Genomic DNA, 21,440 nt, shown 5'->3' with positions numbered 1-21,440 from the left:
CCCTGCTGCCTTCTCCTGCCCCCATCCTCAGCAGCTTAGGCACCACCTGACATCTTAAAAATGCTGATCCCACCGAATACGTTTAGGTTCCAGAGGAGGAAATCGGGGCCCAAATAAGTAAAATGCATTACTATTTAGAGGCTTTTGATAGAAACACAGCAAGCCTGGGGAGTTTTTAGGTCGAGTTGCTCTCTGCAGACCTTCATGACTCACAGCTCGGTCGCTAAGACTGTGGTTTCTTTTGTCAGACTAGGTGAGATTAATTAGACTGTAAAAGAGTTTCCATGCTCCTGCATCCCATTGCTGCAGTGCAAGAAATGGCATCATCCACATGGTTGAGGCAGTGCAAGAGGTGGTTTGGGTTAACAGATGGTTTCACGACACACCACTCAGGGCGTTTGCCAAGAGGACTGGTTTGAAAGTCCAGGCATGGGGTGCAGAAGACGGGAAGGCCGGGCCCAGGAGGAAGTCCCTTGCCTTCTGCCAGCTTGGACTTCACTCTGACCACCTATGAAGCCTGAGGGTGATCAGGTGTCCTGTTCCTCCCCATCCAGGGCCAAGTCACTAACATATTTTGGGGAAATCCTGGGCACCCTGAAGTTTGTTCCTAAGGATAATGTAATAATAATGATAATTATAATAATAATTGCTTGTATTTGTCTAGGGATTTTCGGGTTGCAAAGCCTTTCTCTTATATTCCCTAAGTTGGGTGTCACCCCTTGCCCATGACACAGGCATATTGATTTTATTTCTGCTTTATAAATAAATGATGTGACTTTTCCAAGGTAAGAGTTTGTGCCGGGACTGGGGTCAGAACACAGGTCTCCACAATCCTGCTAAGTGCTCTTCTCATAAGAGACTCTTTCTAAACAAAGATCTCAGTTATGGTAAAGCGCCTGTGCACACTTGCTCATCAACAAACAGCTGCTGATATTATTACTACTGTTACTGTTGTAATTCATAGGCAGGATCTTTGGCCCCTCGTAATTTTGGGGTGTGACAACTCCAAGACTTGCTGGTTCTCCAGAGTTAGGCAGGAGGTGGAAGCAATGGTTTCCTCTTTTCCTACACCTCCAAAGGGTGAGAGCCGGAAGGCGCCATACGGCTGTTGCATGAGTAAGCCTTAAGTTTTCCTGAAAAGTGAGTTCCCTGTGTGCCACATCAGTGGAGATCTATGTGACAACCAACTGGTACGACATGCACCCTGGGGCCGCCTGGCTCCAGAGGGCTGTGTGTGATCTGCCATTTTTTATTTATTTAGTGCCATTTGTTAATGCCTCATTTCTGCAGGGAAAACAGGTTGTTTCATTTTCCCCTGGCATCTTCTGTGCCCTCCACAATGTAGGACACAACCTTTCTTGTCAACACAGGTACTTTTAATTGGAGCTGGCACGAGCCTGCTCCCTAAATGTTCTGCCTGATGTCCTGGGATCCTGGGAAAGTTGGTGGGCTTCCCTAAAGGTGGAAGTCTAAGGGCATACATTCTTCAGACCATAAACACAACTACTGCTTTCTAGAAGAAATAAGCTGTCAAGGAAGATGGTGATTGTTCACACCCTGAGAGAGACATTTGGGAGGCAAACTACTGAACTGCCTCAATAATATCATTAATCATCCTCACACAGAGGTGCTAGGTACTGACCTAGCACCTGTGACACATTTCCTAAATATTTGTTGAACGACCTTGTGAAGTAGTAGTTTCCCAGCCTTTAGTGTGTCCTCCAACAGGAGGATCGAGGATCGCTGGCAGGATCTGCTCCAGTGCAGGCTGTGAGGCCCCACCCCTGGAGTTTCTGATTCGGTTGGTCTGGGAAAGGACTAAATACTATGCCTTGTTTTTGCGGGGTGGGTGGGGGAACAGAGACTCACTCTGTTGCCTAGGCTGGATTTTTTGTCGTTGTTGGCAGGGGACAGAGTCTCTGTTGCCTAGGCTGGATTTTGTTTTGGTGGGAGGGGGACAGAGTCTCACTCTGTTGCCTAGGCTGGAGTACATGGCACGACCTTGGCTCACTGTAACCTCCACTTCCCAGGTTCAAGTGATTCTTCTTCCTCAGCCTCCCGAGTAGCTGGGATTACAGGTGCCTGCCACCATGCAGGGGTTTCATTGTGTTGGCCAGGATGGTCTCAATCTCCTGATCTTGTGGTCTGCCCACCTTGGCCTCCCAAAGTGCTGGGATTACAGGCATGAGCCCTTGCCAAGGCCAATACTGTGCCTTTCTAACAAGTTCCTGGTGATGTGATGCTGTGCAGAGGAACCACACTTTGAAAACTTCTGTCCTAAAGCAAGGCTTGGCAAACTTTTCCTAAAAGGGCCAGATAGTAAATATTTTAGATTTTGTAGCCCACACAGTCTCTGTCACAATTACTCAACTCTGCCATTGTAGCCAAAGAAAATATGTAAAGAAAGGAACATGCCTGTGTTTCAATAAAATTTTATTTACAAAAACAGGTGGTGGGCTTGTTTTCAAAAAAAGAAATTGTGTTGCAAATGTAAATATTTGTTGTAAAGATGTTAAGAGCCAGATCCTTATTCTGGGTAGATTTCCAAAAGCTCTTGGGATGGGAATCCAGTGTTGGTCACATTGTAGGTCTGTGCTCTCTTAAGCAGCACAAACAAACATAAAGCTTGGAGAGATACAGAGATTTGCGTTGTTCCCGTGCAAGGGTGGTGTGCAAATGGGTGAAGCGTTTCATATAAAAAAATCTGACATCTGATGTCCATTAGTCATATGATTTGGGGAAGGTCATTAACATCTTTTAAAACAAGGATAATTACGCAGTGAAAAGTAGGGGGAATCCTCACTTGTATAAACACTGGGTGCTGCATACACGAGTGGTTTACTATTCTTTATACTTCTATGATTGAAATATTTCAGATTCTCAAATCTATGTCTTTAAAGAGTAGTTATAACAAGTCTTTGACATATATGTGGCGTAGGCTTTAGGTTCCATAGTCAACCAACATGTGAATTATCTTATAGTTAGAATGACCTTTGGAATTCCCCTAAATCACCACCACGGAGGCCCTCAGAAAGTCAGCAGCCAAGAATATTGTACTTCGTGCCGCTTTGCATTTGAAAAGCCTGGGTGAAAGGATAGTTCAAGTGTAGCGTGTCTGCAGTAGACCTCCAGATCTCCTGCCCTTCCCTAGACCCCTTCTAAGGTCTTGCTTCAATCAGTGGATGGATACCCTGCCTTTATAGCTGCTCAGGCCACAAAGAGTAATTCAAGAGGAAAAACTTGTAAAGTGCTTAGAAGAGTGCCGTATCACAGGGTAGGCAGGCACCATTCAGACAGTGCAGACAAGCGCCTCTGCTTCTGGGGCCTTTGTTTATTTATTTTGAGATAGCATCTCACTCTCTCGGCCTGCCAAAGTGCGGAGATTACAGGCATGAGCCACCGAACCTGGCCTACTTTTATCAATTAATAAACAGAGGAGGGCAGGTGTGGTGGCTCACACCTGTAATCTCAGCACTTTGGGAGGCCAAGGCAGGCAAATGACCTGAGGTCAGGAGTTCAAGACCAGCCTGAGTAACATGGTGAAACCTCGTCTCTACTAAAAATACAAAAAAAAATTAGCCAGGAGTGGTAGCAGGCGCCTATAATCCCAGCTACTCGGGAGATTGAGGCAGGAGAACGGCTTGAATCCGGGAGGTGGGAGTTACAGTGAGCCGAGATCACGCCATTACACTCCAGCTTGGGTGACAGAGCAAGACTCCATCTCAAATAATAAACAAACAGAAGCCCCAGAAGCAGAGGCACTTTTCTGCACTACCTGCGTACCTACCTACCCTGTGATAGGCACTCCTCTAAGCATTTTACAGAGACCGATTCATTTTGTCCTTATTTATAATAACCACACAAGACAGATGCTGTCAATGTCTCAGCTTACAGATGAGGCGGAAAAGATAAATCATTCGTCCAAGGCCATGCCTCTGGGAAGTAGCAGAGCTGGAACCTGAACTCTGGCTGTGACTCCAGAGTCTACGCTCTTTAACCACAATGGTCTTCTGTATATGATTTTGCTTCCCTATCCATAATCTGTCTGTGAATTAAGGAACAAAAGCTTAAAATCTAAAGAAAAAAAAGATGTCTAGTCGCACCTTCCGTGCTCTGGGTGGTATGCTAGAGAAGGAAATGAAATTGCAGTGGGCTATGGGGAGGTGTAATGTCAGTGCCTTTGCAGTTTTCATTTGACCATGCTGAGTTTCCCTGTACAAAAGCATAAAATACTTTGGAGATGGTACAGAAGCAGGAAAATGTACCTGTCCATTTGGATGTAGACCCGGGTTCACAGTGTATTGTATTTCTGGCTACCCTGTCTGAGAGGAGATCTCCTGAATGATCCATTTAGGGTTGTTCTGTTCAGCTTCACAACCACACCAATTTTGTCTACTGGTGCCTGTGTTAGGCACTGGGGAGACAGGGATGCCAAGCTGTTTAAAATACTGTGCTTCCCCCCAGGGGCTTTGATGACTATAGCTCCAGAAGTAATAGCTTTGGTGGAAACCGCGGTCTGTGCAAATTTCACCACATAAGGAGAGGAAACATAAGTATTTGTTATATTAAAACATGATATGGGCTAGGTGCTGTGGCTCACACCTGTCATTCCAGCATTTTGGGAAGCTGAGGCCAGTGGATCACCTGAGGTCAGCAGTTTGAGTCTAACCTGCTCGACATGGTGAAACACCATCTCTACTAAAAATACACAAATTAGCCGAGCTTGGTGGCAGTGCCTGTAATCCCAGCTACTCAGGAGGCTGAATCAGGAGAATCACTTGAACCCGGGAGGCAGAGGTTGCAATGAGCTGAGATCATGCCACTGCACTCCAGCCTGGGCAACAGAGCAAGACTCACCTCAAAAAACCCAAAAAACAAAAACATGCGGCAAAGTCACCACCACCTATTGTGTGACTCCAGAGAATGATGCAGTCTGGTGTTATCAAACCTTGACGTGGGGCTGGGGAGTGGTGGGACCTGAGCTTGTCTTAATCTAAAAACACGGTCCTTTCATGACTGGAATGAGCACTGTGCTTCTTCTCCCCCCCAGGACCCCAGGAGCAAGCACAAGTTCAAAATCCACACTTATGGAAGCCCCACCTTCTGCGATCACTGTGGGTCACTGCTATATGGACTTATCCATCAAGGGATGAAATGTGACAGTAAGTAAGTTTTCTTTCCCAGTTCATAGCGAGGCTCTGTAGCTCATGCTCAGGGTTTGCTGAACAAGGAAGCCTCAGTAACTTTTCAACACCAGCTCTTCAACAGAGAGAATTAGTTCAGATATACACCAGACTGACAAAGTGTAGAATCTTTCACTGTCGAAGTTCCAATTTATTAAACTACTTGACTGCCTCAGTATGAACCCCAAAAAAGCACTCTTGCTGTCCCCTTTTTATTATTATTATTTTAGTGGCAGAAATTTTCAATCACTATAAAATGTAGCCTAGTCAAACCCCAAAGAAGAGTCCCACCTCCAGATTCCACATTTGGTTAGGCTTCAAAATAAGCCGAGCAACAGTAGTCATTATCTTCCTGTGTCTTTAATTAGTGGGTGGACTGAGGAAAAATCCAGTAGGCTTTCCTTAAAACTGCAACCAAAATGAACATAAAAACCAGGATAGCATCTTATTTTAAACTTCACCCTGCGTGTTTATGGACATATCAAATGTATATCAGCCCAGCTCAAGACATAGGACCATTGACAAGCAAGACACCAGCCCTTTTCTGTTATTGTTTGTTCTGTGTGTATCTCCATCAACTACCAGGAGGAAAGAAAAGCAACTCTTTGCTTTGATCATTCTTAAAGTATGAGATTCCTCAGGCTATGTTTGTTTAAATACAAGTCGATACTTTTAGGAAGGGGAAAGTTAAGTGCCCAGCCTGTTTTTCTAACAGAGCAGGAAGCATTATGGAAATTTCAGCCTATTGCCATTTGCTAGTGACTATTATGACAGCCAGAAGGTGATATTTGTATTTTACATGGAGCAAACTATTTTAAAAAAAGAACATAAATGGGCATTATAGAGTAGATGGAGAGTTTCTCAGGACACAGAGATTCTTTACCTTACAGAGTTGTACAGCATAACAACCAAATGCAATGTTTGCTTGCTTCAGGAAACCCTAGGATTCCAAAGGCATGGTTTTCAGGGATTCCGCAAGGACTTACAACTTACATGCCTTTGTAAATATATCTTCACTACTTTAAAACTGGGAACAAAATAAATACTTGAATGTGTTACGTTCTCAGCCTTCACTCCTGGGACAGAACTTGCAGTCAGGTTTCTCCTACAGCATCCACTTCACTGAAGAGCCGGCTGGGATCGGCAAGCATGTTGTTAAACCCTATTCCTGTTTGTACATAGTTTTTTGTATGAATCAGGATTTTTGGATGCTGTGCCACTTCAACAACATGCAAAAATTAATGAGATGTGGAGACTGGTCTGAGACATCAACTTGCATCCCTAACAACTGGTCTCAAAGTTGTGTTTGTATCAGAGGGCTTTCTTGGCGATCCTTGAATGTCTTTATAAAACATAACTGGCACAAATTTGTGTTCGTTAGCTGAGTTTATGCTAATAAAATAACACTCATCTGGTTTACAAAATTAGATTCTGCTTAGATTTTGTTTGCAGAATGGTTTCCATTACTAAAAAATTTTGAAAACCGCTGACCCAGACCAATGCTTTTTTGTTTTGTTTTGTTTTAAACTCTTTTTCTTGGGAGCCTCAAGGCTTCTGTGGCTGCCGCCTGTGCTCCTCCCTGGAGAGAGGAGGAAAACAAGCAGATGAGCTCCAGAACTGCAACCCCTACTGTCCTTAACTTCTGTAGCGAGAAAGCCTCTTTCTGTGCCCTTCCACGTTGTATGATTGCAGTCCTAGATGGAGTTCCTCTTGGGATGGGGCAGGGCCTGGCAGGGAGTCAGCATTAATGACCTGGGTGGGCCGACCTCTCATTTTGTAGATTTGGAAATGAAATTAGAGCAAATGAGCTTCCCAAGATAGACAGCCGAGACTGGAACACGGCTGGGTGCACTTTTACCTCCCCCATCCTCCCTGTTTCCCGTGTGCTTTCCAGAAGCTCCAGCATTCCCGTCCTTCAAATTGCAAATTTTACCCAGACACTTAAAGGTATGACTTGGTTAAGGCAAGTGATATTCACAACACAGCTTTTCAAGAGCCTTTATGTTGGCTAAATTCGAGGTGCACAATTTTGAACAGTTAGCCTTGGAAATAGAAGCCTAATATAATCCACATTTGTGAATTAGCTAATTGTCCTTTCTTCAGTATGTCCATTATTCAGCTGTCAGTGTTTAATCGGAGCAATATACATTATTCATTATGCTTTGTGCAATTTACTTTGTCGGGTTAAACACTCAAAATGAAGTGGATCAGAAAGCCCCACCCTGATGAATGCGGAATAATCTTATTCGCTTCCTGGCCAGGAATTGTGATGATTCCACTGGCCATCCCTCCTTCTGGATGTCTAAAGGTACCAGGACGATAGAGCTGGAACACCTACACCAAGTCTTCTGTTTGTTTCCGGTGCACAGGGTTCTTTTCAGGGCTTCTTTGGTTTGTTGCAATAATACTGATCTTTTTTTATCCTCCCCCTGTCTCACCCACATAATGTCAGCTGTAAGGAATGGCTTATCACACTAGGCATGTATTTGTTTTACTTGGAATAATATTTAAATATTTGAAGACAGGTTTAAAATATCAAATACAAGGTCCTTGGGAGGGGGAAGCACAGGGAATGTACTTAAAACTTGTTGAAAATACAAGGTCAGCTGAGGAAAGGAAAATTTAATGAATTTTCTGTATTCAGTCCTCAGATTTTCACTCTTTCTCAGTGGTAAGCCCAGAAAGGCATAAAGAATTCACTAGCAAAAAGCATCCTATGTTGAAATTGGGTGCAGTGGCTCATATCTGTAGTCCCAGTGCTTTGGGAGGCTCAGGTGGGAGGACTGCTTGAGCCCAGGAGTTCAAGGCTGCAGTGAGCTAGGATTATGTTACACCAGAGTGACAAAAGGAGACCCTGTCTCAAGAAAAAAAAAAATCCTATGTTTAAAATTTTTATATCATTTTGACTGTGTATATAAAATATTAACTAAGCTGAGCTTTGTACACATTCACCTGTGTGAATTTTGTATACTGTTAAATATTTGAAACAATCACAGAAGGCCAAGCCGGGATATTTTGCTTCAGTGAAGACTGAACAAATGTGGTATGGGTATTTTAAGGATATTGTCACTTACATGAAGTCTGTGCTGTATAGGACATCTGCTAACAGTTCTTTATGTCACCGAAAACATGATAGCAAAGTATCAAGTTGAGGGTAACTCGTTTTCACTTCTGCTCATGCACAAAAACACTGAGGAGTGGTGGTTGGAGCCCATATGCCCAGCTTACCCTCTGCTTTCTTGATTCACACAGCCTGCGACATGAACGTTCACAAGCAGTGTGTCATCAATGTCCCCAGCCTCTGCGGAATGGATCACACGGAGAAGAGGGGGCGGATTTACCTAAAGGCTGAGGTTGCGGATGAAAAGCTCCATGTCACAGGTGAGGCTTGCTCATCCGGGAGCAGCACTGTGGACAGGCATTTGGATGAAGGTCACACTGATATTAAGGCAGGGTGGGGGCTGGGCTGGATGCCCTGGGGCCTCTGGAGAGGCAGTTGGCCTGGTGGAACCATCACTGTCTGGGAGCCCTGCAGCCCTCCAAACCCTCACCTCAATACACCTCCCAGGAGATGGGTCTGCACACCTGAATCCCCAAATACTCAATGTCACACAAAGTCACAACCCCTGTGTGGATTGGACTGTTCTGACAGCATGGCCTGTGTACTTTCCTCCCAGCAACAGCAGGTCAGGGGAGCCAATTAATCAAAATGCCGTTGGAGGGGATGGAACTAGGGCAAGGGGAGGCAGATGGATGGATGATCCAGGTGTTCGGTAGCATTGGCCTGTGATGGCCCGATAAATCCACCTCAGCAACAGCAACAGCCGATGAGTGCTTTTGCTTCCTCTATGTTAGGTATGGTGCTAGGAACTTAACATCGATTAATAGTTTAGACCTGACACCTAGCGGGGCATTAGGCTCATCTTCCAGAAAGGTCAACTGAGGCACAGAGAGACCAGTAACTCCTAGTGTTAGAGTTAGTGAGGAGCTGGAATAGGAACTGAGGCATTGGACTCCAGTTACTGTGCTTGTAATTACCACACCTCCTACAGACAGCCTAGTACGGGACGGAAATTCCCTATCCACATGCCTGGTGACTCCCTCCTCTGGTTGGTTTCTGGGTGGGCTCTGCCACAGCGCGGCTTTTCCTTTGGTTTTCCCACCAAATCCACTTTCGGTTAATCGGCACAGTCAGTCAAGTTATCCTGGAGTCTTATTGGCCTAGGATGCATTCCATGTCCTCAAGATGACTTGCATTCTCTGTACCATGACCCCCTCTATGTTAGCGTATGGTTCAACTCACAGGCATCCGCCTAGTTCCCTGTACCTGGGGGCCCCTGAGGGACCAAGTATATCTATTACTCTTGTTGACAAGGGCATTCATTTTCATTTGATCAGCAAAGGTATCTTCCATTTGTATCTAGGAATTTGAAGCTATCATGAACATAATCTATTCTGTTTGTAGATGACAGAAAATATCATAGAAGAAGGGCTTGGAGGATCTGTTTAAGAAACAAAGAGGAAGGCAGTGGGTTCCAAAGAAAGACTTATTTTTGGAAACATCCTCACATTTTTCCTTTGAAAAATAAGCAAATGTTCTAACCAGGACTGTCCCCTCGGGTTAGAGCTCAGAGAACACCAAAGGATTCCAAGGTATCGCTAGGAGAGGGTAACAGTTTCCCTTTGGATAACCTTGAAACCACCTGTGGCTGATGGTCAAAATGGAATTGGGAGTGAAATCCCTATCATAGACACAGAGTCCCTTCTGACTTTTTGTAGCTTTGGAGAAATTCTTTTATTTCCTCAAGACTATCTCTGTTGCGCCATTTTTCATTTGGGGCTGTGGCTCTCACCTGCGTTTATATTGCTTTGTAATGGGCTGATGTTGTCCTTGGAATCCGCTCTGCCTTTGTCTCCACTGACATCCAGGAGCCCTCTGACGGGACACCGATGCTCTCTGCCCAGAGGAAGATGCTGTTCCTTGAGGGCCATGAGACCCCTCTGTGACATCGCAGCCTTGCTCTTGTTTCTCTTTTCTACTAAGGCTTCCACATTGTCAAAACTGTGTATGGGGGAGTATGATGCAGTCGAGGGAGAAATTACCATAAAACCTAGTCTCCGGCCAGGCACGGTGGCTCACACCTGCAAGCCCAGAACTTTGGGAGGCCGAGGCAGGCGGATCACAAGGTCAGGAAATCGAGACCATCCTAGCCAACATGGTGAAACCCTGTCTCTATTGAAAATATAAAAACTAGCTGGGCGTGGTGGCGTGCACTTTCAGTCCCAGCTATTCAGGAGGCTGAGGCAGGAGAGTCACTTGAACACAGGGGACGGGGTTGCAGTAAGCCGAGATTGCACCACTGCACTTCAGCCTGGGCAGCTGAGTGAGACTCCATCTCAAAACAACAACAACAACAACAACAACAAACAAACCTAGTCTCCTTAGGTGGTGAGGGATCAAGGAGCATAAAGTAGAATGTCTATGGGCTAAACATTTCTATGCTTTTCTTACCTTTTCCTTTATTTCCTAAGCTACTGCTGTTGGCAATAGAGTAGACATCACAGGTGAATATTCAGAGTTTAATTATGGGTTTCCATGTGGTTACCTTGTGGCTCGCTGTAAGGCAAGAACACCTGGACGGAGCATTGAAATGTTTAGCTGGCATTCTTTGTGTTTCTAGATAAAGCAAAACACACACTGTGCATGCCGGACATGCTGCATGCCTTCCTCTGTAATAAAAGCAGCAACCATAAGGCACTGCCTGAACCTTTCAGTCTCTCTTATAAGAGGCTTGCAGATCTAAAACTGCACAGAGAGGCACAGATGCCCTGGCTGAGGTGGCACAGGTGCGCAGGTGGAAGAGAAAGGTCAGTCCTCATTGTGCTAGAGCTTACATCAGGCTAATTCCTCTACCATGGCCAAGAGTTGCACTTGACTCACAATTGTAGAATCAGCTTAAGGAGCAATACATTTCCCTGAGTTGGACATCGACATATGAAAGCCAGCCAGTATTACTTATGGCACCTATCCAGGCCAAGTCCCTTGAGAATTAGTTTAAAAATTTTTGTGGAGCTACAGCTCCACTCTAGGAATGTGAATTCAGCAATGGTAATAATAATAATTATGTGTTATTCCATTCAGGCTGCTGTCACAAAATACCTTAGACTGGGTAACTTATACATAATAGGAATTTATGTATCACAATTCTGGATTCTGGGAAGTTCAAGATCGAGGCCCCAGCAGACTCATTGTCTGGTGAAGGCTCTGTCTCTGCTTCATAGATGGCATTTCTTACTGTGTCCTCACATGGCAGAAGGAAGGCAGGCTGTGTTCCCACATGGTGCTAGGAGCAAACATGCTTCCTGTCATCTCTCTTTTTTTTTTTAGACAGCATCTCACTCTGTCACCCAGGCTGGAGTTCAGTGACACGATCTTGGCTCACAGCAACCTCCACCTTCTGGGTTCAAGAGATTCCCCTGCCTCCCAAAAGGATGACTTCCCCAAAGGCTCTGCCTCTTATTCCTATCACATTGGGGATCCAGTCTTAAGATACAAATTCAGAACCACAGCAAATAATAGCAGCAGCTCACAGCTGTTAAGGGTCTTCCTCCACAGGACCAGTTTCTAAGTACTAGCGTTTATCCAAATAAAAGTTAAAGTTACATACTAACTTTTATTCAAATATGTGAAGAAGTTGACTTTATTATCCTTACTTTATAGAGGAAGAAATGGAGATACAATGAAATGAAGTGACTCACCCAGAGTCACACAGATGGTAAATTGGATGGCTAAATATTTAAATGGCAGACGCAGAGAGAAGATATTTTAATGACAGTATCCATATGAATTGAAACCTATTTTTAAAGTACAGTTGTGTGTGTGAAGGGAATCCAGACTTAATTATAGAAAGTCAGGCTCAAGGAAATAACTAATTAGTAATTATATCTTTAAAATTCTTAAAGTAATTTAAGATTTTCGGAAAAGCTGCACATGTAGTACAGAGTTCTTGCACACCCCTCACCCAGCAACCCCCGATGTAATGTCCTTGTATAACTATAGTACCTGATAAATTTATGAACTGTAGGTACTTACATCCGGGCGCAGGGCTAATACCTGTAATCCCAGCACTTTGGGAGGTTGTGGTGGGCAGATCACTTGAGGTCAGGAGTTTGAGACCAGCCTAGGCAACATGGTAAAACCCCATCTCTACTAAACATACACAAAATTATCTGGGCATGGTGACATGTGCAGGTAGTCCCAGCTGTGGTGCCAAGCAAGGCCCCCTTGGGGCAGCACTCGTCAGTGATGGGTGGCATCCCCACCCCCATTACCTGCCTGCACCTTTTCTCAGCCAAATAGTTCAGGCATGAGTTTGTCTTGAGAAATGTCTTCATACCAATTGCTACTGTCTATTGAGTGCTTACCGTGTACTTATTGTTCATAGGACGGGACCTTTGTGCTCAGCATTATATTCATTGCTTCCTTGACTCCCCAAACAATCCCATGAAGTACATACTATTATTATCTTCCTTTTTGAGATGAGCAAAGGAGCTGAGATTAAGGAAGGAAATCGCTCCAAGTTACAGGGTGGAAAGTGATGGGGCTGGGACTGTGGCCCAGGCCAGGCTTCCACACCCTTGCTTTTAGTGCACAGGCTATGAATGTTCCAAGTCTCTCTTGTTAATTGGAGTCTCCTTTTGAACAAACAATAAATCCATAAATATTTGCTGAACCCACAGTCAGCACCCCACAGGGTTCCTTGAGGTCATGGAAAATCCAAATGTGGGACTTAAAACCAGGGAAGAAAAGAGTAACATATGAAGAGAATAAAGAACAACCCACGTCCAAGTATAATTAAGTGCCAAGTATGTGGTGACAAAATAGCACACCCTTGGGAGGTGCCAAGGGTGGGAAGGGGATAGGGAGGGAAGGACCCTGTGGAAAAGCAGCCAACTGAATACTGTAGATATTTGAGAGGCAGAGAGGGAAGAGAGCTCTGACTGAGAAAGTCAGAGGGCTGTGGGAATTAGCCTGGCTTTAATGAGAGCACAAATATAAACCAAAAGGCATCACAAGCAGGGTTTATGGTCCAAATGTGAGAAATTTCTTGGAGAATGCATTTCAACCTAAACCCTGAGCAGCTGTGTTAATTGCTAGGTTAGTTCAAACGGTGTCTTACCTGTGTAGAATCGCTCAGATTGAAAATAATTCCCAAAGTAACATCGAAACAGGAGCTCTGCTTTGGGATGGAAACCCCCCTTTGCAATCAGATGAGTTTTCTTTCTAGCTTGGTCGGGTATTTATGGGAAAGTGCTCTGCTTTTGTGGTGTATTTTTATTTTTTGCCTTTGGGCAGTGGTGCTGATGTTATCAGAATGGTGTCATTTTTTTCCTTCTGATAGGAGATTGTAATAGGTTTTCTACACTGTTGTGTGTTTTGTAAATTTGGTTTATAGGAGTAAAAAAAGGAAATCCCTCATGGGAACCAATTTTCAAATTAAACTTGTAAGTAAGTGGGAAAAATATCGGGTACTTTACAACTGTTTCAGGAGTGTATTCCTCCCACAAATAGATTATTCTGAAGAAGTGTCTAATTTTCTCCACGATTTGAGGTTGTTAACTTGGTGTGGAGATTGAGTTTAACTGAGTTCTGGTCGGGGAGGGGAAGACTTCCTCTCAGCTCTTACTGCAAAGAGACTCCTACCTACCGTCTAGGACCTTACGCGATTTGATACCTGTCTCACCACTGCAGATACGGAGACTCACTCTCATGTTCTTGTGGTTAGAACAATAATATTCCCTCTGTGTGTTCTTCCAGCTTATCATGGTATATTTGCTACGGCATAGAGGAAACAAGCCTCAGCTTTGTATGATAATTGGTCGTTTTTTGCTTCCCCCATTGATCATACATTATTGAGCTCGTGTCCTGCTCTCTTCCTGGCCCCAGGGATGCTAAGTTGATTAAGACCTGGACCTCATCACGAACTGTGTGGTCTTTGGAGGGTGGGGGGTGTTAAAGCATGAAAAAGAGTTTCCGGGCGGCATACCAGGTTTTTTGAAGTGCAGTGGGAGTTTGGGGGAAGGGTAGCCTCCGTGGCCCTGGGGAGGCTGCAGGTGACAACTTCGTGTCGGAAGTGGCAGTGGAGCCAGGAGGACAGGGAAGGAAGGAAAGGACATTCCAGGCAAAGATGCAGAATGTGTTCAGGAAGCTCAGCACCATCCAGGATGTCAGGAATTTCAAGTGAGAGTTGGAGAGAGTTGGAGGGAAGTTAGTTTTGTTCCATTTTCAAAGTATTAGGGTTGCAATCATCAGTTTACCAGTTGCGCTATCCTTAAGAGCCATGCACACAGGCTCTGAGTTAAATATTTCTTTTCAAAACAGGAAGATTTTAAGTTCCACGTGGCTATGTTTTCAACAAGAACAGAGAGAGCATCAGTCTCCTAATCTGAGCTCTAGACTTCACCCTTAGATTCCCAGTGAGCGGAGACCCTTTCTGTCATGGCTGGGTGAGAAGATGCAGCAGGTGGCCCATCCTTGCCTAAAAGCTTTGCACAGGTACCTTTTGCAGTGGCAGGCAGGCTGTGGAATATAAGAACTTGTTGGGGGCTTCCAGCACGGAGATGCACCAAGCTGCTTATTTAAAGGAAGAGGTATTAGTTAAAGTCATTTATGTTGAATAAATCTTGGTTATGGGATTTGGATCCAGATCTGAAACGTATATGGTGATGCGGCAGTTGTATCTGCTCCTTTGGGTTGGGATGGAGAGGGTGTTAGCAAGAAGCTGGTTATCCTCAGGGGCATCCAGAGTGTCCACTGTTGGTGATGCTGCATTTGACCACCTGGTTTGGTGTTCTCAGCAGATCCCCCTACTGCAAAGGTATTGTTGTTGTTGTTATGGTTGTTGTTTGTAATTAATAAGGAAACTGGGTGTTGTACTTGATGACCTGCAACCTCCCACCCAATGGTTGTAGCCTTAATTATTTTGTTTTACTTTTTATTTTTATTTTTGAAATGGAGTCTCACTCCTGCCTCAGCCCCTCAAGTAGTTGGGATTATAGGGATGCACCACCATGCCTGGCTGCTTTTTGTTTTGTGGTAGAGACAAGGTTCCACCCTGTTGGCCAGGCGTGTCTAGAACTCCTGACTTGAGGTGATCCACCTGCCTCAACCTCCCAAAGCCCTGGGATGACAGGCATGAGCCACCGAGCCTGGCCCACCATTCTTGATTAAAAGAGAGTAAGGAGACATGATTACCAAATGCAGTCTGTGACACTTGATTGAATCCTGGATCCAAGAAAACAAAAAGAGCTGTAAAGAACATTTCGGGGACAGTGGAGGCATTTGAATCTGGATTGTTTTTTAGAGAATGTTTTTGTACCAGTGTGAAATTTCCAGATGGTAATGGACATGTGATTATGGAGGGGAGTGCTGAAATGTTTTAGGGGTCATTTTTCCTGAGGTGTGCAACTTACTTTCAAATGGTTCAGTAAAAGCAAAAAAAAAAAAAAAACAGGCATCTGAAAATGCTGGAGGACCAGGCAGGGGTTGGGGGCAAGAAGCAAGGGTGTGTGCAGGCAGGAGCACCTGTGGTGGAATGTTCATAGTGACTCTAGAAAGTGTTAGAGGTGTTCACTCCACTGTTCTTTCAACTTCACTCCCAAAAACTTGGCCAATGATAGCTATGTCTGGAGCTTTGTTTGTTGATCCAGTACTTGAATGTACTCTGTAGAGGCCACTCTTGGCTAGGAGGAAGCCCTCGCCGAAACAGCGATCAGAGCACCTCAGCAGTTCAGCTTCCCTACCTCCATCTTCCTACTCTAGTGACCTCCCATGCCTCTGTCCATGGCCACCAATGCTTTTCCTTCTGCAGATGGCAGACCAAAGAGTTATTCTGCCTCCATCCTGTGTTTCCATGTGGCTCTGCAGTGAGGCTGGGCCCTAAAGCCTGGTTCATGAAGAGCACTCACCTGGCCTCTGGCCCCTGTTCAACAGGTGAGTCACTGACCATTTCCTTAGAGCCACCAGGGGTGGCTGCATGGGACTTGCCATGACACAGCCAGCCAGACTGCCACAGGCAGGTTCTGGGGTCTCTACGCTCACATGGATGGGCAGGGTCTGCCTGCGCTAGTGGTCTATGTCCCCAGGACATTGTGTATTTTCCCCATTTTCCAAATAGCCTCAGGCAGAAAAGAAAAACAACTTGAATTAAACAGCTAAAGGAGTCATATATAGGTATGTGTACATATGTGTAAGAAATAGGCTGGGCATGGTGGCTCATGCCTGTAGTCCCAGCTACTCAGGAAGCTGAGGCGAGAGGATCTCTTGAGCCCGGGAGTTTGAGAACAGTCTGGGCAACATGGAAATACCCCACTATACAAAAAGAAAAAACTAAATTAGCCAGATGTGGTGGTGTGCATCTGTAGTCCCAGCTACTCAGGAGGCTGAGGCAGAATGATCACTTGAGCCCAGGAGTTCAAGGTTACAGGGAGCTATGATTACACCACTGCACCCCAGCATAGGTGACAGAGCAAAACCCCCTCTCCAAAAAAAGGAGTAGCTGTGGGCACAATATTGGCAAAACTGTTACTTATGATATAAATAAACATCAAGGAGTTGGAGAATGGCTGAGTGGGCCGCTCGCATTCTGCATCTCCCCTCCCTTGGATTCCACTCTCCCTGCTCTGGGGCTTACCTGTCTACTTTAAAGACACCAGCTTCTATTTCCTGCATGCTTCCATCTCTTAAAAACCCAACAAGCTTTATGATGCTCACACAGATGAGAAATACTGGTAGAGAAAAGTTCGTAATAAGAGGGGTAGCTCTTTAAGGGGTAACTCTAGGAGTAGGCCTTCTTAAAGATAGGCTTTGAACGCCTGCATCCCTGGAAGAGGAGAAGCAAATTATTTCTGGGGCCTCTTTCAAGATCATCCCATCTCTGTAATAAGAGGGGTAACTTCTCTTCATGACAAAGCACACTTTATCTCCATGGCTTTGTAGAAGTTTCATGAATCCCCTAACATCAGCTGATTCTGAAAGTGGTAGGTATTGTTGCATTCATTTTCCCTGGGGAGAGGCACTTGCATGGGTCCTCTCTTTTGTAGGTAGAGAAGGAAGACTGAGTGGGGGGTTCAGTGTTCTTGCAGAGAAGACTGGTGGGTCCCTTTAGCTCAGGAAGTGGTTGCAGCATCTGGCCAGGGGACCCTCATCTCCATGCCTGGCCTCTTGCAAATGGTGAGGCTAAGGAGATCCAGCCAGTCACTGCAGTAGCAGCTGCCTAGAAAGGGGACATGAAGAGCAAACCAGAGATGCTCCTAGTATATCTTAATGCACAGATCCTGTGAGAAGAGAAACTGACACTGATTGAACACTTTTCAGGTGCCAGGCCCTGATTGGATGCTTCCCTATATAGTATTTCATCACAACCACCTTTTGAGAACAATGCTGTTATCATCATCATCATTTTCTACCTGAGAAAACTGAGGCTTGGAGAGCTCCAGCAGCCTGCCCAGCTGCATCCAGCTCCTACACCTGCCCTTCCCACTGTTTCAAGCAGCTGACCTTTAGCTCTAGCTGAGGGAAGATCCTGTGATGACTCACGGCAGTTTCCCTTGAGTGCAGACACAGCCCACACTGTTGCTTCAAGTGCTCGCAATTTCACATTTCTATCCTGCAATTAATAGTGGAGGCTACTCTGTGTCCGCAGCCCCTGTGATTACTGTTCTTTGGCACCACTGTGGGTGAGGGTCTGTCATCACTTCCCCAGAGCCTCCATTTTCCAGGGTTTCCATAATGGCTGGAAATAAAAATGGCAGCAGGAAATCTGGCTGAAGACTTCTGTGCTGGAAAATGAATTAAAATGGGCGGAAGGATGGAAACTAGCTGCTTTAGGACAGGTTTTGACAGTGTGTGAGTTGGGTGGGCATGTGACTAGACCAGCCCTTTCTCGGCATCCTTCTGGCTTTTTCTTACTGGCCCCAGTTCTTCCCCATTGGAGACTCATCCTGCTCTCTCTCATCCTCACAGTCTGCAGAGAAATCATCTCTAGCAGTCACCTGCCTTGAGTTCACTGGTGCTTAACAGCCAGGCACATTCTTGGCACAAGAAAACAGGAAAGTGCCTCTTCACCAAAACTTATAGCAGTGTGCTTGTACCAGAAGAATGACTGTACATTATCCATATTACCCCATTCAAATGCATATGCTTTTGGTTCATGGCTGGCATTTTTTCAGTGGACTAATCTACTCTATTTTCTTCCTTGATGGGACATTCCTGAATGTCCACATGACCCGTTCTGCAACCAGTACCTTTAGTAGTGTTTACCACTACCCCCTGCCCATTTGCACTCAGTGTTCCATGCCGCACATGGCTTCCCCAGTGTGGCAGGCAGTAGCCCCCAGTATTTCCTTCCTCCTTACCTTTGCTTCTGCCATTTTCCCTGCTCCCTCAAGAACAATTTTTTAACATTCAGCTCCAGTTACCCTTAGGAAGCCTCTCCTCACATTTTATGCCCTGCTTGAAACCGACCACTTTCTCTCCATGCCCTCTATAGCATGTATTATGAGATTTTACCTCTGAGTTTATTTACATGTTGATCTCCTTCCACTATATCATAAGTCGTTTGAGATCAGAGATAGTGTCTTACCTCCCGTACCCAGCCCAGTGCCTCATATTTGTACTAATTGTGTGTCTGTTGAGCCAATGATGATGGTGATGGAAGTACAAAATAAACACAGCATAAAAATTTACTCAGGCTTTTTCTGTACCCCAAATCAAAGTGACTCTTCCCATTTTAGCCCTACATTTGGATCAAGCTATGTGACTTCTAGGATCCTTTAGAGAAACATCTATCAGCTAAGAAAAAAGTTGCAACCTCTCATAGAGACACGTCATTATTTACATCCTGACTGTGGTACCTCTTTCTAACTGATCTGTGGCTCAGCTTAATGTCAAATATGTACAGACTTGCAGCATACCATCCTACAGATTGTTATTCATGCGTGGTTCTCTGTGCGACGATTCCGACAGAGCTTTCCACACTGGGTGCTTAGTCACTAGATGTGCGTGGGAGGCAGCAAGATTGGAGCAAAGGGCAAAGAGTTGCCAGTGTCATTTCCTTCGTGCAGCATTTGTCTTTGTTGTAAAGCACCCTGGTATCCATGCTCATGGTGACATAGTTTTTCTTTCTTCTGCTTAAGATACCCCAAGCCCCCAGATTCTTCACAGGGTCATCAGTCATCCATCTTCTTTGACTTCAGTGACTCCTGCCAGGAGCAAGCCTTCTTAAAGATAGGCTTTGAACGCCTGCATCCCTGGAAGAGGAGAAGCAAATTATTTCTGGGGCCTCTTTCAAGATTACCCCATTAGCATACAGACACATTGACATTGACTGAGCAGGTCATTCTTGTGCAGGATTTTAATTGCTTCTAATTATAGGATTATCATTTAAGCACAAGATTAATTGCTATGAAATTATTTGCAAGGAACTTTGTCTTCTTCTAGAAAGTAAATGTGTTAGCCAAGTGAGAAATCTCTTAGAAGCTTGCAAATGAAGTCTTTTCAATCACTTCCATTGAAACTTTCTTCTAATGCTTGGGGAATGGAAGAGAGATCTTGAAGGAACAGGATGGAAGACGAAATAAATAACAGATCAGTGCTCCTTTTGATACCTGGTTCCCAACCAAAAGGGTGGAAAACTTGAAGTGTTTGGGAATGGTTGGGTTCACCAATGGAAATGTCCTAAAATAAATGCAGAGTTTTTTTTCCTCTCTTGATCCATATCACCTTCAACGGCAGGTAGGGGTGGCCCAGTTGGAAGCTAGAATAGGCAGGAGATGTCCTACGGTCCTTTTCAACAATAAGCTGCTCTGATATCTTAGCAAAAAAAAAAAAAAATGTTTTCAGATGTTTGGTGAAGGAATCTCCCAATTAATGTATATATACACACTCTGATTAACGGCATCAAAATGGTGCAGAGAAACATCAGACCGTGTGCATTTCAGCTTCTAGGCATATCCAATTGGAAAGATTCAGGCAGCCTGAGAAAATATGAGATAAGTTAACTCCTGAGCTGGTTCCAAAATATCCCCATTTGAATAGGGGGCCATGACCACCCACTGGAAGCTCTGCACACAGCATCCCCACTGGGGACTTTTTATACTGAGAAGAATGGTAGCTGCCCTTTACATGCATTTTCCTTTTTAATTAATGCAAGGTTTATGGTTAATTAAAGACAGTCAGGGTCCCTTTTCAAACCAAAGCAGACATTTTTTCCTAGAATAATGAAGAGAGAATAGAAGCAAGGCAAACTTCCTATAAAAGTTTTCTCAGTGGGGGTGGTGAGTTTGGGGAAGGTGACATGAAGGAAGTGTTGTTTCATCAGCGTAGACTCACTGGAGGTAGGGAGTGTAATCAGAAGAGATGCCTTCCTCACTGAACACCCAGCTGGGAGGTGGCTTTTGTTCCGGGAAATGCTGCACTGACCTCCGTTTCCCTTTGTTAAGTCACTCTGCTGGGAATGGGGGTGCAGCTCAGGAGAGACACATTTCTCTGGGATATATTGCTGCTGTCATCTTACAGGTTACACAGGTGACTACTCATGGAAGAAGTCTCACAGGTAAATACTTGCCCAGATGAGATAGTATGTGCAGTGAATATTAGAAATTGTACCAGCAGCCCCCTTACTCTTTACTAAAACCCAATATTTCTGAAAGACCCTGAAGTCTGTTTCAGTCCCTCCCCACCCAGTATGGCAGGGACTCTTTATCCTCAGAACTTCTGGTTTCCAAAGATTGTTAGTACATATTTGAAAAACAAAAAAAAAAAATCCCAGCAAACTTTAAATGATGAACACTCCATAAATAACACAGCAGGCCATCCGGCTCAGTGGCTCACGCAGTGGTTCATGCCTGTAATCCCAGCGCTTTGGGAGGCTTAGGCGGGTGGATCCCAAGGTCAAGAGATCGAGACCATCCTGGCCAACATGGTGAAACCCCATCTCTACTAAAAAATACAAAAATTAGCTGGGTGTGGTGGCGCACACCTATAGTCCCAGCTACTCGGGAGGCTGAGGCAGGAGAATTGCTTGAACCTGGAAGGCGGAGGTTGCAGTGAGCTGAGATCGCGCCGTTGCACTCCACCCTGGCGCCTGGTGACAGAGTAAGACTCTGTCTCAAAAAAAAAAAAAAAGAATACAACAGGCTTGCATTTAGAGGACACTATTAGTCTATTCTCAAACTGCTATGAAGAAATAATAATTT

The 21,440-nt window shown here is 44.8% G+C and overlaps 1 protein-coding gene across 4 annotated transcripts in view; it reads left to right on the top strand.

Annotated features, from left to right (window-relative positions):
* PRKCA (protein kinase C alpha) overlaps window positions 1-21,440 on the top strand; it is a 490,912-nt gene that overhangs the window by 325,614 nt on the left and 143,858 nt on the right. For all 4 annotated transcript variants that reach the window (XM_078374473.1, XM_078374476.1, XM_078374475.1 and 1 more), the window contains 2 exons: window positions 5,051-5,162; window positions 8,436-8,564. In XM_078374473.1, coding sequence (XP_078230599.1) covers window positions 5,051-5,162; window positions 8,436-8,564 — 241 coding nt within the window. The remainder of the gene's footprint in view (window positions 1-5,050; window positions 5,163-8,435; window positions 8,565-21,440) is intronic.

The sequence above is a fragment of the Callithrix jacchus genome, chromosome 5 (genome assembly GCF_049354715.1).
Source record: "Callithrix jacchus isolate 240 chromosome 5, calJac240_pri, whole genome shotgun sequence".
In the NCBI taxonomy this organism is placed as follows: domain Eukaryota; kingdom Metazoa; phylum Chordata; class Mammalia; order Primates; family Cebidae; genus Callithrix; species Callithrix jacchus.
This window is presented reverse-complemented; position numbering and strand designations above follow the sequence as displayed.